Below are 14524 nucleotides of genomic sequence, written 5' to 3'. Positions count from 1 at the left end.
TCTCTTGTTATTGTGTCTGACTTTTTACTAATAATAATTGTAATAATTCATTAGCAACCCATTCACATAGTGCTTTGAACTTAAGAAAGCACAGTTAGCACAATGCTAGCTTTAACTAAATTGATTAATAATGATAGACTAGACAGTATGTCCATTGGTTTGAAACCAGTGCTAGTAATTAAAATGGAACATTATTGAGACTATTTGGCTTACAAAGTGCCATTTTGAGCCTGAAGACATGTTTTGCAAATTTTCTTAGAAGTACATATAAATGCTGTATTATTCAGCCTGTGCATAGTCCACACGGACTCTATCTCAGGTATAGAAATGAGCTAAGAGCTTATGGAAACTCAAGTGTAATTATGCGGATATAGGCCACTGGGAAGGGGTTAAAACCCTTAAAATAACCTAAAAAAAATCTATGAAAATAATAAAACATTACCTCCTAATCCTTTTGAAGAAACCTGGAATAGTTAAAACAACATCTGATGGTTACTTGTGCAGATCATTTTGCAGTAATAACATCCATAACAGTGCGTTAAGCAGACAAAAGTCCAGGAGCATATTTGCCATTTGTTAAAAGGTCATTTAGCTTTTCTGAAATTGTTTTTGGTTGTATTCTTGGTGAGAGTCTGCTGAGCAAACCAATTTATTAAGAGGAATAGATGAATCACTGATATACACAATCCTACATTAGTCTTATACAATTTCTTTGGACAGTACACATCTACAGAGTTATCTAAGACAAAGCAGGGGTCCAGGGCTGTGGCTCTGGCTTTTGTACACACCTCACTAGTGTAAAAGTGGTGACATCTATCCTGCTGGGGCAGGTAACTTAGGTGTAACAGATGACTTGACAGATGGACTTGAGTCTAGACAATGGTCTTGTTGCCACTCAGCAGGATTTAAATGACTACACTGTTCCTCTTTTTTAATCATGCTTCAATCATATGAGCATTTGGTTACTAGATTTGTCACACTTTCTGATACATAATCCAAGGGCACAGCACTTTAAAAAAAATCTTAGTTTCAGTCCACTTTTTTTCATTCAAAGTGCATTTGACAGATTCATATATTTTTATGATTAGGATTTGGTTTGGTGGGATAGTACCTTTGGTAGTTTTACATGAGTTAAGTGGTCAGTTTGAGAAGAAAAGCAGAAAATGAAAAGCTGAAAAATACAGGAGTGAAATGGTGAGTTCTAAAAAAAGAATCTCTCTGCCTATATCATCAGCTGTCATCAATTCCATTCAAAATGCAGGGACAATTTATTCACAAGTTTATGATCTGATGTAATAAAAAAGGTGTTGTCATTCATTTACAATTGTCAACTCATAACACTTGTGTAATTTAGACATGTTTTGGCTCTTTTCTAAGTAACCCTATGTATGTTACATCTACTGCTTGTGTCCAACCAGAAAGTAAAATTAAATGCTTCAGCAAAATTACAAAACACTAAAAAAGAGCAGACAAGGGTTTTAATAAAATCTTAAATACAATGACGTTAACTATGTTTTAGAGAAATTAATAGTCTAACCTGTCATATGCAATTTAAATATTGATGATGATTAAGATTTTTTACATTTTACAATTTTTTTTTTTTTTTTTATTGTCCAGTTCTGTCTAGTTCTGTGATAGGGCAACTAAGAAAGGGAAACAATCTTAAAAGATGACAATTGACAAAATGCATTCTACAATCCACAGCCTCAAATCTAGCCATGAGCACAAGTTTGAACAGCTTTCTATGGAAAGATGTGCTGACAATATGTCACCACACCTACCATCTCAATGCCTGCACATACGTTAACTATGCTCCTATTTCACAACGTACAAGCCCTAAACCAAACACAGTGACAGGCAATCAGTCTTTTGTATGAGTTATCAATAGTGGGAGTCAGGGAGAAGAGCACAAACTTTGGTTCTGCTTTGCTGTTGCATAAGCACTGTACAATGTTTGGGCTTGATATGTCAATGCTAGGGAAGAATAAATAATAAATAAAGGTGAAGGTATGACATTTTTGTAGCATACTTACTAAAATTCTCAAATAAGGAAACTGCATCATTATAAAAATACATTTGGAATTTGAATATACATTGCTAGGGTCAAAACCTGAATAATGGAAAGGTTTATGCTTATAAGACGAATCTTATTTACTTATACAGAGTATATTATGAGCATATATGCTGAAAATGTTTTAGAAAATGCTTATTAAGAGTTGACTTCCTTGGACAAACCCCTCAAACTACACGTGATGATGACTCACGCATTTGGGAGGAATATTCCATAAACAAGCAGCCCCCTCTAGTGTTAGATAAACACATTGCATATACTATACGACTGAGTTTTTGTTTTGTTTTGTTTTTTTATTATTATTTATTATCATCACCTTTGCATACCAAAACTGGACTATATTGTCCCGTGGCCCAAGGACTAAATAAGTCAATGTCATGTTCAAAATGTGGGATTTTTGTGCCTTGTGTAAAGTAAACTTTTTGCCCTGTTCTCTGCATTTGACCAGTGTCTTCAACGGAGCATGCTCACAGAAGCAAAGAGCAGCTTGAGCACCCATCTTTGGGTTCATGTGGAGACTTGAGGTAAACCCACCTAATATTGCTGCATGATCATCACCTGCTGGAAAATATAACTAAAACCAAAACAAAGCTATATTTGCACTTCTAAATAAAGAAAATAATTGTTAAATTGTGACTCTTTAACATTTTAATTAACAAAAACAGAAAGCCCTATTGTCACTAGTACTGTAGAGTAGGTTTCAGAGGTACCATTTCAACTGATAATTTTGTGATATACTGCAGACATGAAGAGATCATGCAAACTCCATTTAACATAATAGTCAGACAGGCCCTCCAGTCCAGGAATCAAACCCAGGACCTTCTTGCTGTGAGGTGAGAGCACCCTCATGCTGTACATATTTGACCTTGAGTAACAAACCGGGCACAAAGACGGTGTTTCTGATAGAAATATTTCATTATCTTAAAAAAAAGCTATGCATTTATACAATGTCTCTCCAGAAATGAGCACACAGAGGACTGTCTTAACAGCAATGTAAATGCATGACAACAATAACAGTGGAATATATCTGTTAGAGGTCAGAGTGTCCTGGATGTGAATGGCCTGCATCAGGACTCTGCTCCAGTCATGATTCAGATCCCCGCTCAGGTTCCTGGTCACTGGCTCATACAACCTTAGGAGGTGTATAGTGGATTCTGCACCTTTCAGTAAAGACCTAGGTATAAAACACAACAAACATTCACAACAAACTGACTAACTTTACAAAAATAAAATATAAACAGCTGACAAACCTTCAGACTTCTGTCATTAACGACTTCCTCAACATTAAGTTCAGACTGCATCAGCTTTAGCTGTCAAAGAGAAAAGTTATTAGGCCTGGAGAAGTGGTGTACATTTTTAAACAAGACAATGGGTGTTTCTCAATTCCCAAGATCCGTCTTCCAAAGACCAGTTTTTAGCACTACTCCAGAGTTGGCACCTCTGTAGCAGAGCCAAGTGTCCTGCTCACAGCTCCTGGAAGAGCACTTGGAACAGGCTCCAGAGGGAGCGACTGCCACGTGTCAAGTGATCAAATCAAAAGTGATAAAGCTCTTGAGTTTTAATAAACATCAATGCTTCTACAAAGTGTTCAGAAGTGTTTTTATGTGTCCATCCATTTTCTTCCACTTATCCGGGGCTGGGTCACAGGGGACAGCAGTCTAAGCAGGGACACCCAGACTTTCTTCACCCTCCACTTCCTCTAGCTCTTCTCGGGGACCCCAAGGCATTCCCAGGCCAGGCAAGAGACAGTCCCTCCAGCATATCTTGGGTCATCCCCGGGGCCTCCTTCCGGTGGGACATGCCTAGAACATCTCCCGAGGGAGGCACCCAGGACGCATCCGGTTAATTGTATTCCCAGTTCCCTTCTTTAAGAGATTTTGCGACATTTGATCCTGATTTTAATTATTTCGAAGAGATAATAGTGTTATTTGTAGCAATGTGGCTAAAATAACTGAATATTTACTTAGTTTTTATTGTAGAATGAGTTTTATTTTATTAAAATGCATTTTACTGCTTAAATAAAGTTTGTAAAAAATGATGTTGCAGTGCATTGTGGGCAATTTCAAGTGCTCCGCGGTGCCCAAGGATCTGTGCATCCTTCGTAAACAAGACAAATGGAGGAGTCGAGCGTGAAGGATGTGATGGCTTTACGGGAATTAAAACACCACTTGGCAGAGCTCCAATGATGTAGCTCTGTCCAAAGTGGTTCAGAAGGCAAGGATCCTGGCAATTGGGAAACACCCAATAAAAAAGAGACAGGATTACTTTGGTCTGCTCCTTTCTAAGTTGTTTTAAAAGGGTCATGTTGTCCCCGTCTTTTGACCGTGCCTCCCGCAGTTGCCCCACAATTTCAGACGTTTGGGCTATACAGGTCTTAATGGCTCTGTCGCGACTTAAATGGGCCTCCATCATCTGCAACACAACATTTGTCGGTATGTCAATTGTGTGTGTGATCTGAGTGGCCCTACAACAACACACACACTTACTGATTCATAGAGCTGTTTACATGTTTGTGTGGCATCAACTTTCCCAGAGAAGGACACAGTGGGCACAGTGGTGTTCAGGGCATGGACTATGCGGTCATCTATGGTGCGCATCACCTTCAGCACCTCCTGCATAACAGGAAAGACAATATTAGGTTTAACTGCATAGATTTTATTTAATCATTTCTTGACGTAAAAGAGAGGGCAGGTGTGTGAGTAAGTGTGTAGGTGTGTGTAGGTGTGTGTGTGTGTAAGTGTGTGTGTGTGTGTGTGTGTTTAAGTGTGTGTGTGTGTGTGTGTTTAAGTGTGTGTGTGTGTGTGTGTGTGTGTTTAAGTGTGTGTGTTTAAGTGTGTGTGTTTAAGTGTGTGTGTGTGTGTTAAGTGTGTGTGTGTGTGTGTGTGTGTGTGTGTGTGTGTGTGTTAAGTGTGTGTGTGTTTAAGTGTGTGTGTGTTTAAGTGTGTGTGTGTGTGTGTGTGTGTTTAAGTGTGTGTGTGTGTGTTTAAGTGTGTGTGTGTGTTAAGTGTGTGTGTGTTTAAGTGTGTGTGTTTAAGTGTGTGTGTTTAAGTGTGTGTGTGTGTGTGTGTGTAAGTGTGTGTGTGTAAGTGTGTGTGTTTAAGTGTGTGTGTGTGTTTAAGTGTGTTTAAGTGTGTGTGTGTGTGTTTAAGTGTGTTTAAGTGTGTGTGTGTTTAAGTGTGTTTAAGTGTGTGTGTGTTTAAGTGTGTTTAAGTGTGTGTGTGTTTAAGTGTGTTTAAGTGTGTGTGTGTTTAAGTGTGTTTAAGTGTGTGTGTGTGTGTGTGTAAGTGTGTGTGTGTGTGTGTGTGTGTGTGTGTGTGTGTGTGTGTGTGTGTGTGTGTGTGTGTGTGTGTGTGTGTGTGTGTGTGTGTGTGTGTACAAGTGTGCAAACAGTTTGGTACAAGTTTTACATCCTAAAAATATGTATATACTATTTAAAAGTTGTAAAGTTATGACTTTCAGAAGAACCACAGCTTCACTCGGAGAGGAGCAGCTTATGTAATATATACAGCTGTGGTTATCCCATTGAACCTTGTCTGAGCAAACAGGGCTGCCATACCAGCAATGGAGAAGTCCAGGAGAGGATACGATCAGTGCAGAGAAATAAACGAAAAAGCAATTTACCTTCCCTGGTGCATGAATAAAAAAGCTTTAATTTGTATTGCATATCCATTTTATGAGTTGTAATTTACCTGAAACATTGAAAAGTCCTCACAGTTTAAGACTGCATCGGGCGCTGCCATAATGGACTGTGGGGTCCTCCAGAGGAACAGCGCGTGAGGCCGGTTTAACCGAGGCCGCATTAGAACGCGCGAGGAGTAAATATAAAGACGTTGTAAAAAGAAGTTATAAAGACACTGGTGCCTTTAAAATCTAAATATGAAAGATCATATTTTAGCTGTGTTAGAAAATGAAGGAATTTAGACAAAACGAACCAGTATAACCAGTATTTAGTGTAATTTTACTCAGGCAAATAACCGGATCTCTAGGAAAATAAAAAATAAAAAAATTCCTGTCATATAACTGAAGATCATTTGGTGGGGAAGGAGCGGAGCTGGTTGACATTGTAGTTGTCGAAAGTGAACCGACTGACATGGTATTTTAGTTTGCTCGAATTTGTTGAGTCACGATGAGTTTCTTTACATCAACAATCGGAATCGGAAGATGGTTAGGTTAGTATGCTGCACAGGTTATCGTTATTTTGTCAGTTGACACCCGACTCTTTCGTTGTACTTTCTGTTACGTAGGCTCTTGAGTTCACTTAGCTTATATTAGAGCTTGGCTAATATTATTTGATTAAGCAGCTTTCAAATTAATCATAGACTAGCTAGTAGCTAATCACAGCGGTGGCATTTGATGACGTTGGTATTAAAATGCATATCTGATTTCTTGTTCACGTAACTTTATAACATAATTAATACTAAAATGTTAACATGAACACTGGAAATGAATGGAAGATTATGCTTATTTTAAGTTAAGTGGACTAAAGAAATTGGCTGAGTAAAGAGTTGTCCTGTGATGCAGGTAATGAAAAGAGGGGCGTGGCACTTACCAAATCCTTCAAAATGTTTAGGATCTCGCACAAATAAAAATATGTACAATATGTGCATTCTGCATACCAATATTCATTTTCGCTGCTCTTCATCTGTATTAAATAATATTGCGCTATAGGATGTTGTGATGTCGCCTGAAGAACAGCAATACAGCATTGATGAGTTATAACTAATGGACTACAGCCCTTGTATTGCTTATGATTAACTGAGCTTTCCATGTGTGGTTAGGTCCAAGAGCAAGAATATTAAACAAAATATGCAGCAGAAACATGTGTAACAAACCCCAAGAGGTAAAGGCTGAATCTGCCCCAGCCCCTCCTGCAGCAGAAGGTAAATACATTTGTTACCTTGTTGGACATACTCAAATAACTAAAATCTTAAATAATAATAATAATCCTACTGCTGACTTGTTTATTACACTTATAAAAATACTGTCTTTGCTCTATTAGCAGCTCATGTCTTCAAAATCCCTGGCCACAGACCCTCTAATTGGGACAAGAAGATTTTGCTCTGGGCTGGACGGTTTAAATCTCCTGAGCAGATCCCAGAGACTATAAGGTCAGAACTATTTTTCTGTTTGTATCAGGCCTATTTTGTCATCACGTCATACAGACAGAGGCATCTGTTTCTGCAGTTAGTACCAATCACAGTTCAAAGGGGGTAATGCTGTAGTTGAGGCTGCCTGGCTGATGTCAAGATGTGGATGTCCCTTGATCTAAAGCTAAGACAATGAATTGAATTGTCATAGTACAGGTCTCTGTTACCAGGGTGAATCGAATTATGAGTACTGTGAACATTATGGTAAAAAACTCAAACTCTGTTAATTGGGGGTGGAACAAGATCTTGTGTGCTTTGTGCGAGAAGTAGCCCCTTACCAGTAGTTAACAATCTCTCAACAATAATATGTCCAAAATAAAATTTACAATAATCCTATTAATTTTTGATGCGACCACTGCTTTTATTAATTCATAAGAAATTATTTGTATGATATGGGGGTTTTCCATCAAAGTTGATTAACAAGTCCAGGCATATTCTAAAATCCTGAAGATGAAAAGAGCTCCATCTTCAGTTTAAGTCTAAAGTCTTTCCATGACAGAAATAAGCCTGAGTTTGACCAAAGCTAATTCAGGCCTGAAGTTTAAGCTGCACTTTGTGCGCGCGCAAGGAGCCACAGTGTGCATGGACACGAGATTTGGGACACGGAACTTTTCCGGTGGTCATTCTGATCTGAGGAGGAAAGACACGACACAATCTCTGACCCCTTGGGACACCACTTAATATGGTGCATTTCATTGACAGCTGAGGATTGAGGAGAGGAATCAAGAAGAAGGAAGTGAGGAAAGAGAAATGAGATGCGACCCTCGTTCCTCTGTGGACTGAGAGGAGGCAGGCTGCGGAGTGCCGAGCCTGGTTAATGCAGGCAGAAGAATGAAGTTGCCTCTCACCCCTTCCTGGTGTACATGTAGAGCTTAACTTCCACTGTGTGTAAAAGTAAAACTGAACTCTTCACATGTAGCCTAATAAGAAATGATCAATTCTGTGCCGACGTGTCTGCAGTTTGACAGGGAGCAAGAGATGAGGAGAGGCAGACGAGAGAGAGACGGACATGTTGGAGCGAACATACAGAACCCACTAAAAACCAGTCCATCCTCAAGAGTCCAAAACCAGCATTTGTGTGTAAAAGCTGCATGACCCTGCACAACAGACACATGTGCAAGATACTTTTAATTAATGGCCATAGGCTTTTATATGGTTTGTGACTTTTTGATGAGTTCAGCTCCCACAGGAGCATACAGCTGTTTAAAGCTGGTCAAGGTGCACACGACTATAAAAGTCACTTTTTAAACTGCATCAAACATAGACAGGTGTTCTAACACAGGTGTGTGAGTGCACGTGCTGAAACATACGACTAAACTGTTTCTTTATACGTTCTTGGAGACAAAGCTAATATAATCTTGACAGTTAGCCTGATCCCGACCAGGTTTGTGCCCAGGTGCTTGTTACTACAGCGACTCAGCGCCGCCTCTGGCCAATCACTTTGGTGGAATGGAACTGAGGAAAACAGGACTGCCCGAATAAACTGGGCTGTTACCTTAGCTTGCTTCGTGGAATACCTCCAAAAAAAAACTAAAAAGGGAATATATGAACAAATATTTATCAAGATATCAGATATGCTTGATTTTGTGCCTGGTCCCCCCCTTCTGTTTATTTATGGATTGTTTCTGTTACAGTTTTGAGATGCTTGATGCTGCAAAAAATAAAGTCCGAGTGATGGCCTGCTATGTGATGATAGCTCTCACGTTGGGGTCTTGTTTTGTGACGATTATGATGGGCAAACAGGTGGGTCACAAAAACATAGTTGCACAGATTTGTTTATTTGTCGCATTTAAATATAGTTTATTATGTAATAAATATTATATTCCTCTGTTCTGCAGGCTGCAGAAAGACACGAGTCTTTGACAAGTATGAATTTGGAGAAAAAAGCCAAATGGAGAGAAGAAGCACGAAAAGAAAGGGAAGCATTAGTGGCAAAAACCCAGTGATGGTTCTTAGACCCAAAGGCTTTAATGTTTGCACCTCCAGTACTTAGATTTGATTTTAAACTAAATGGCAGTAATTAGTTATTTTAACTGTAATTAATTGTTCGGTAAGTGAACTGAGAAACTGATGTATCGCCTGACTTTTTATCAAAGGATGCTCATTTGAGGATTTTGGAAGGCAAATGGCAAAATACAAAATGCAATGAAGTGAGAGATTTTCAAAGATGCCATGATCCCAGACCCATGAAAACACAAAACCCATATTTCAAATAAAACCACACGTAGATTGTTGATGGAACAGCTTTTATGCAAATGACATAACAGTTGCACAAACTTAATACAATTAACAGTAATGAACATGAAGGGTGGGTAATCTCTTAGGAGATTTAAACAAAAGAAAGGTGAGCATAGTGGGTGTTGAAAATAAACATTCATTTATGTTTACCACAGTTATTTCCTTTGTAATATGGCACAATCAGCAACACAGCTGATGCTAACACCAATTTAATAAAACAATATATAAATCACACTCTGGAAATGGCTGTATTAATTTGGCATAAACAAAAATACCGGAATGCTATTGTGTTTTATCAGAAATTGCCAATTTAGATAAAACTTAGTCTTGTTCTAGCATTGCAGAGGCAACCTGATGATTGTTAAGTAGTGTGCCAAATTTTACTTGACAAAGTGAAACCCCTCTTGCAAGAATTGTAAATAAAATATACTGTAATCCCTTTCATACTAGAGGGAACATGAACTGCACCTCTCTAAACCTGAGAAGAGAGAGCCTATATAATCCACCAATTAAATAGTAAAAAAAAAAAGGTAATTTCTCAAAGCAAATACACCCTGAACTAAAGTGCAGAAAAAGAAATGATGGTACAATGATTAAAAAAGCATGATCCACTGCTTGACAGATGTCACGGTTTAAGTCTCTTCTGTCCAAGTATGTCCAAATTGTCTCAGTGCAAGGGAAGACTCAAATTCCCATTCTATGGGCTTTTTCACGAATGAGTGACAGGAAGCAGTCAACTCTTTGAATGGACCACAGCAGCTGAAAGTTACTACTTATAAAGGAATGCATGATATGAGATCCATGAGAGGCAGCAAATGGCCATTTGCCCCTCAGTGGCACAAATTCTTAATTTGTCTAAAAGTTTATCCCATGGCTGAAAACGATGAAGCTGTTAAGTGCCTTTTTTAAAGTCCTTTGAGAAGATGGGTTGGGACTGGTCATATTTCAGTCAAATGACCACAGTCAAACTTGTTCAGTGTCTCAGTGTCAGTCCAGTATTGAAAATGAGATCACACTGCTGAGAGGGAGATTAAAATGAGTCTGTGTGTTTGTCTTATGAGTTGTTAATGCTTTAAACAGACAAGTAGTTAAGTCCAAGTGACTCCCACAATCAAACTAAAGTTTAACAGAAATGATTCCTTAAGAACCAAAGATGTTTTTTCAGCGGAGTTGAGGATCCAAGAAGCACACATCTGCTCAGGGGAAGGCCCAGGTGTCACAGTCACTACGGGGCTACGGTAGACTCTACAATTTAAACGATGCTTCCAGAGTTCAGACAGGACGTCTCCACATATGAATGAATGAATGAACCTGCATACACTGGTTACAAGACTGCAGAACAGGACCCACATGGAACACTCCATAATTCCCATGATCTTTAGAGTTGTGTGATGCATCTCTGATAGAAGGAGGCTGAATTTTTGAGTGCCCTGGAAAATGGCAGGGGGCTCAGAGACAAATTAGCAGAAAGGATGAAAGTGGAGGATTTAGCATTATAGCTGAAAGCCTTCCATAGGTGCTTCACACTGCTGGAAGAGAAACTGCTGCTGCTGCAGATCCACAGTCGGGGCCAGTGACGGGTCTTCATCGTCAGTGTTGAAATAGCGCTCTATCAGGTCAAAGGCTTTCTGATAGATCTCTTGGTTCTCATGACCCTGAAGAAACTCCAGTTTGTCCAAACCTAAAATGGCAAAGCAGTGCATTCAATTTTCAGAAAACTACCAAGAAATATTTAAGAATGCCACTGTTTTATATTGATAAGAAATGTTATATGTAGTTAACATATTATGTTTTATGTTAAAAATACAGTACCATTAAGTGAATACAATGATTACTGAACAGGTAGGCATGTCCATATTTCAGACTGTGCCACAATATTTTAAATACATATATATCTAAAATATAGTCTAATCTTTTTACCATAAGACTTTTCAACAAGTTCACAGTAAGGGTTGATGACTCCTCCCCTCTTCGCTTCCAGTTCTCCCAGGCGCAGGATGTTCTCCAAGCCATTAAGAGCAACTTGAACAATTTTCGAATCCATTAGTGTGAGCAGATCACACAGTGGTTTAATGCAGCCAAGATCCACTAAATGTCTAGAAAAATGAACACATTCCAAAAAAAAAAAATCAATCAATCAATCAAATAATCATCTTGATGGAAAAACAAGGATTGAAAATTGTACCATGTGGGATATCAAAAGAAAATCTGATCTAAACTACTATATGAAGAGAGCATGTATCAGATGTTACCTTATCTGGTCAGCAGAGCCTCCAGAAGTGGCATTAGTGATGGCCCAGGCAGCCTCCTTTCGAGTGCGAAACTCTGCAACTTGGAGAATAGTGATAAGAGGAGATAGTAGCCCCGCGTCTATAACCATCTGGTGGAAAAAAAAATCATATATTAGTGAATCATAATACAAAGCCCACACTACTTTAAATACATCTAAGATCAGTTATATTTTGTGTTTGATCAAATCAAACATTAAACTAACCTGTATTTGTGCTCGGTTTCCTGCTGTAATATTGGAAATTGTCCAACAAGCTTCCTTTTTGATGGACTCCTTTGGACTGTTCAGGAGATGAAGAAGAGCCTTCAACGCTGAACAATTCAGTATAACCTGTAAAAAGGATTTTTATGAATTGTTTAAAAAATGTTGCGGCCTTCCATATTAAATATAACATTGGCTGTTACTTGTGTCTGCAAGTCATCTCCGGTTACTATGTTTCCAACTGCTCGCAAAGCTGGAGATACTACTTTGTAGTCCGAGTGCCTATAAACGATAATTAAATGTAATGTAATATATGGAACAATTATGATGATTATCACAACATACAAATCATGGATTTAAAGTTGTACAAGACTTACATGAGTAACTCCACCAGCCTGCAACAGACTCCTGAGTCAATAACAGCTTGAATTTTGTCATTGGGGCCATCAGAAAGATAGGAGAGAGCCCAGCAGGCATCAGCCAGTATGTCAGTGTCATTGACAAACAGCAACCAAGATAGTACACTGAGGCAAGGAGAGACCTGAAAAATAAAGAGAAGCACAATTTGCACAAGGAGAAAAATTACCTGTGAATAACAGTGGTTATCTTTACATGCACGCCAAAACCTGATTATCATCTGATTTCTGGACCTTTAAGAAAATTTTAATGCAAACTGTTAAATCTTATGTAAGTAATCAGAAGGATCATAATTATGAAGAAATCATGATTACGTGGATCAGATTTGGTTGTTTACATTTCTAATTTTCTAATCTATTTACTCCAAGAATCTGATAATAATCAGATTTCGAGTGTGCATGTAATCACAGTCAGTGTTTATATTGACCACATACCTTGGAAAAATCTGGAGGTGGATTCTTGCCCCGGCAGAGGTTTGAGAGCGCCCACACAGCGTTTCTCATCATTGTAAGACGATTCTGTTTGGCCAATAATCTGCAAAGATTTATTTATGTTAGGCCTGAAAAATTGAAAAGCTATGAGTAGCTATGTCTTGGGGACAGTATAATACAACAACTACTAACTACATAAATTGTGTGGGTAGAATCAAACTTGAAAGTAATGTATTATAAAATGTTGTCTTACTGCCCCAGGGAAGGTAGGATATTGCAGTCTATGACAAAGTCTCTGCATTCTGTGCTGTCACCTGCAATGTTTCCTAATGCCCACACAGCCTAAGGAGAAAAATTTTTTTTTTGTTTAATACTGGTATGTAAAAAAAAAAAAAACTATAATTGGACATTAGGTGCTATGACACAAAAGTTCCCATACCTGTTCCTGTACATCTTCAAAGTCTGAGCTGAGCATCTCTATAAAAATGGGCACAGCTCCGGCTTGAATAACCACACGTGTTTGGTGTGATGTACCAGATGCAATGTTGGTCAAAACCCACGCTGCCTCAAACTTTAAAATGTATATATTTATTTAAATAACAAATTCTTTACAACCAAGGGACCATATATATATGTCATTGTTACCTGCAATGTACAGTTTTCTTTTCTTTTTAGAAACTCAACAAATTGCTCCACCACACCTGGAGTTGCAATTACTTCATCAATGGGTGGGTTTGGTTCTGTTGCAAAATTAATAAACAAATTAGAAAAACTATGTATATTACATAAATAATAATAACAATATCAACAACAACAACAACAACAGAGGTTTTAGAATAATGAGAAATTGGGACCATTGCCATAGCAATTAACAACTTTAAACTAAATATGCCTTTTGAATGGAGGAAAAAAGAAATAAAAAAATCAGCCCTCAAAATGTTGCTGAACAAAAAACTGAAACCCATGAGTAGGATTGTGAGCTCAAAGCATCTGCATTATCATAAACTGCAGTAAGAATTTGTTACAAATGTCGTATGCTAAATTAAATAATGTAAAAATGTGCAATCAAGTGCACACCACCAAAATAAATTTATTTTTATGTATAATATGTTAAAACTTCATTTCAGTTAAATAAGTTTTTACCTTTAGACAAGAGTTTCCGAAATCGCTGGGTACCTATTAGTTGCTGCTCAGGGGAAGTGGAGAAGATCATTTGAATCATATCCTCTGAGATCACCCCACCCTGTACAAACAGACAACATTTATGGATTTGGTGTGAGTAAGAAACCTTTTTTCTAATAAATTATTATTGTTCTGACCAAAAGTGGGTCCATGTTGTTCGCCTGGGACTCCAGATAGCCACTGTCAGCCATGCCATCATCCTCAAAGATTCCATCATCCTCCACTGTGGCGACATTTCTTCTCTTAAAAAGCTGAAATAGAACAATATTGTTTTCAAATCAACACCTCGAATAATTAGTTACTTTATGTAAAAGAGTAGTCCTGCTGCGGGAGTCTCTTTATTTTGGAACATTTTAAGTCTACTCATGACAGACTGACCTGTTCATCCTTTTTCTGCTTACGAAGTTGTAAGCCTTCCTCTTCCCTCCTCCTTCTCATTTCATCTGTGTTGAGGGACTTGTTCTTGTAGCTCTTAAGTCGTGCATTGTCTTTACCCTGGCTCATGATGTAGTCTAAAGAAAACACGTGAACATGTTTAATGTACTAA

At 38.2% G+C, this 14524-nt stretch overlaps 3 protein-coding genes across 4 annotated transcripts; 1 reads left to right on the top strand and 2 right to left on the bottom strand.

The window, feature by feature from the left end:
- Positions 1 to 2967: 2967 nt before the first annotated feature.
- On the bottom strand, positions 2968 to 6150 carry mix23 (mitochondrial matrix import factor 23). The gene is made up of 5 exons (XM_020925726.2): positions 5761 to 6150; positions 4558 to 4683; positions 4337 to 4483; positions 3322 to 3381; positions 2968 to 3245 (listed from the first exon to the last, which is right to left on the bottom strand). Exons 1-5 carry the CDS (start codon positions 5869 to 5871, stop codon positions 3195 to 3197), a joined length of 495 nt encoding a protein of 164 aa, XP_020781385.2. The 5' UTR covers positions 5872 to 6150; the 3' UTR covers positions 2968 to 3194.
- Positions 6081 to 9690, top strand: fam162a (family with sequence similarity 162 member A). Of its 2 annotated transcripts, none has more exons than XM_020925563.2 (5): positions 6081 to 6240; positions 6850 to 6951; positions 7074 to 7179; positions 8853 to 8961; positions 9057 to 9690. In XM_020925563.2, the coding sequence occupies exons 1-5, from the start codon at positions 6198 to 6200 to the stop codon at positions 9162 to 9164; spliced, it is 468 nt and encodes a 155-aa protein (XP_020781222.1). In that variant the 5' UTR covers positions 6081 to 6197; the 3' UTR covers positions 9165 to 9690. The 2 variants fall into 2 exon arrangements, with proteins under 2 accessions (XP_020781222.1, XP_020781221.1); XM_020925562.2 differs by having other exon boundaries at positions 7071 to 7179.
- On the bottom strand, positions 9448 to 14504 carry kpna1 (karyopherin alpha 1 (importin alpha 5)). Its single transcript, XM_055154237.1, has 13 exons — positions 14356 to 14504; positions 14115 to 14228; positions 13939 to 14038; positions 13441 to 13535; positions 13235 to 13366; positions 13049 to 13137; positions 12799 to 12898; positions 12325 to 12488; positions 12151 to 12229; positions 11951 to 12076; positions 11709 to 11836; positions 11377 to 11552; positions 9448 to 11137 (listed from the first exon to the last, which is right to left on the bottom strand). Exons 1-13 carry the CDS (start codon positions 14479 to 14481, stop codon positions 10950 to 10952), a joined length of 1617 nt encoding a protein of 538 aa, XP_055010212.1. The 5' UTR covers positions 14482 to 14504; the 3' UTR covers positions 9448 to 10949.
- Between the last annotated feature and the right edge of the window lie 20 nt (positions 14505 to 14524).

Source organism: Boleophthalmus pectinirostris, unplaced genomic scaffold, assembly GCF_026225935.1.
Source record: "Boleophthalmus pectinirostris isolate CB_2022bp ecotype Guang Dong unplaced genomic scaffold, ASM2622593v1 HiC_scaffold_186, whole genome shotgun sequence".
Classification (NCBI taxonomy): domain Eukaryota; kingdom Metazoa; phylum Chordata; class Actinopteri; order Gobiiformes; family Gobiidae; genus Boleophthalmus; species Boleophthalmus pectinirostris.
The sequence above is the reverse complement of the archived record's forward strand: the minus strand, read 5'-3'. Positions and strand labels throughout refer to the sequence as shown.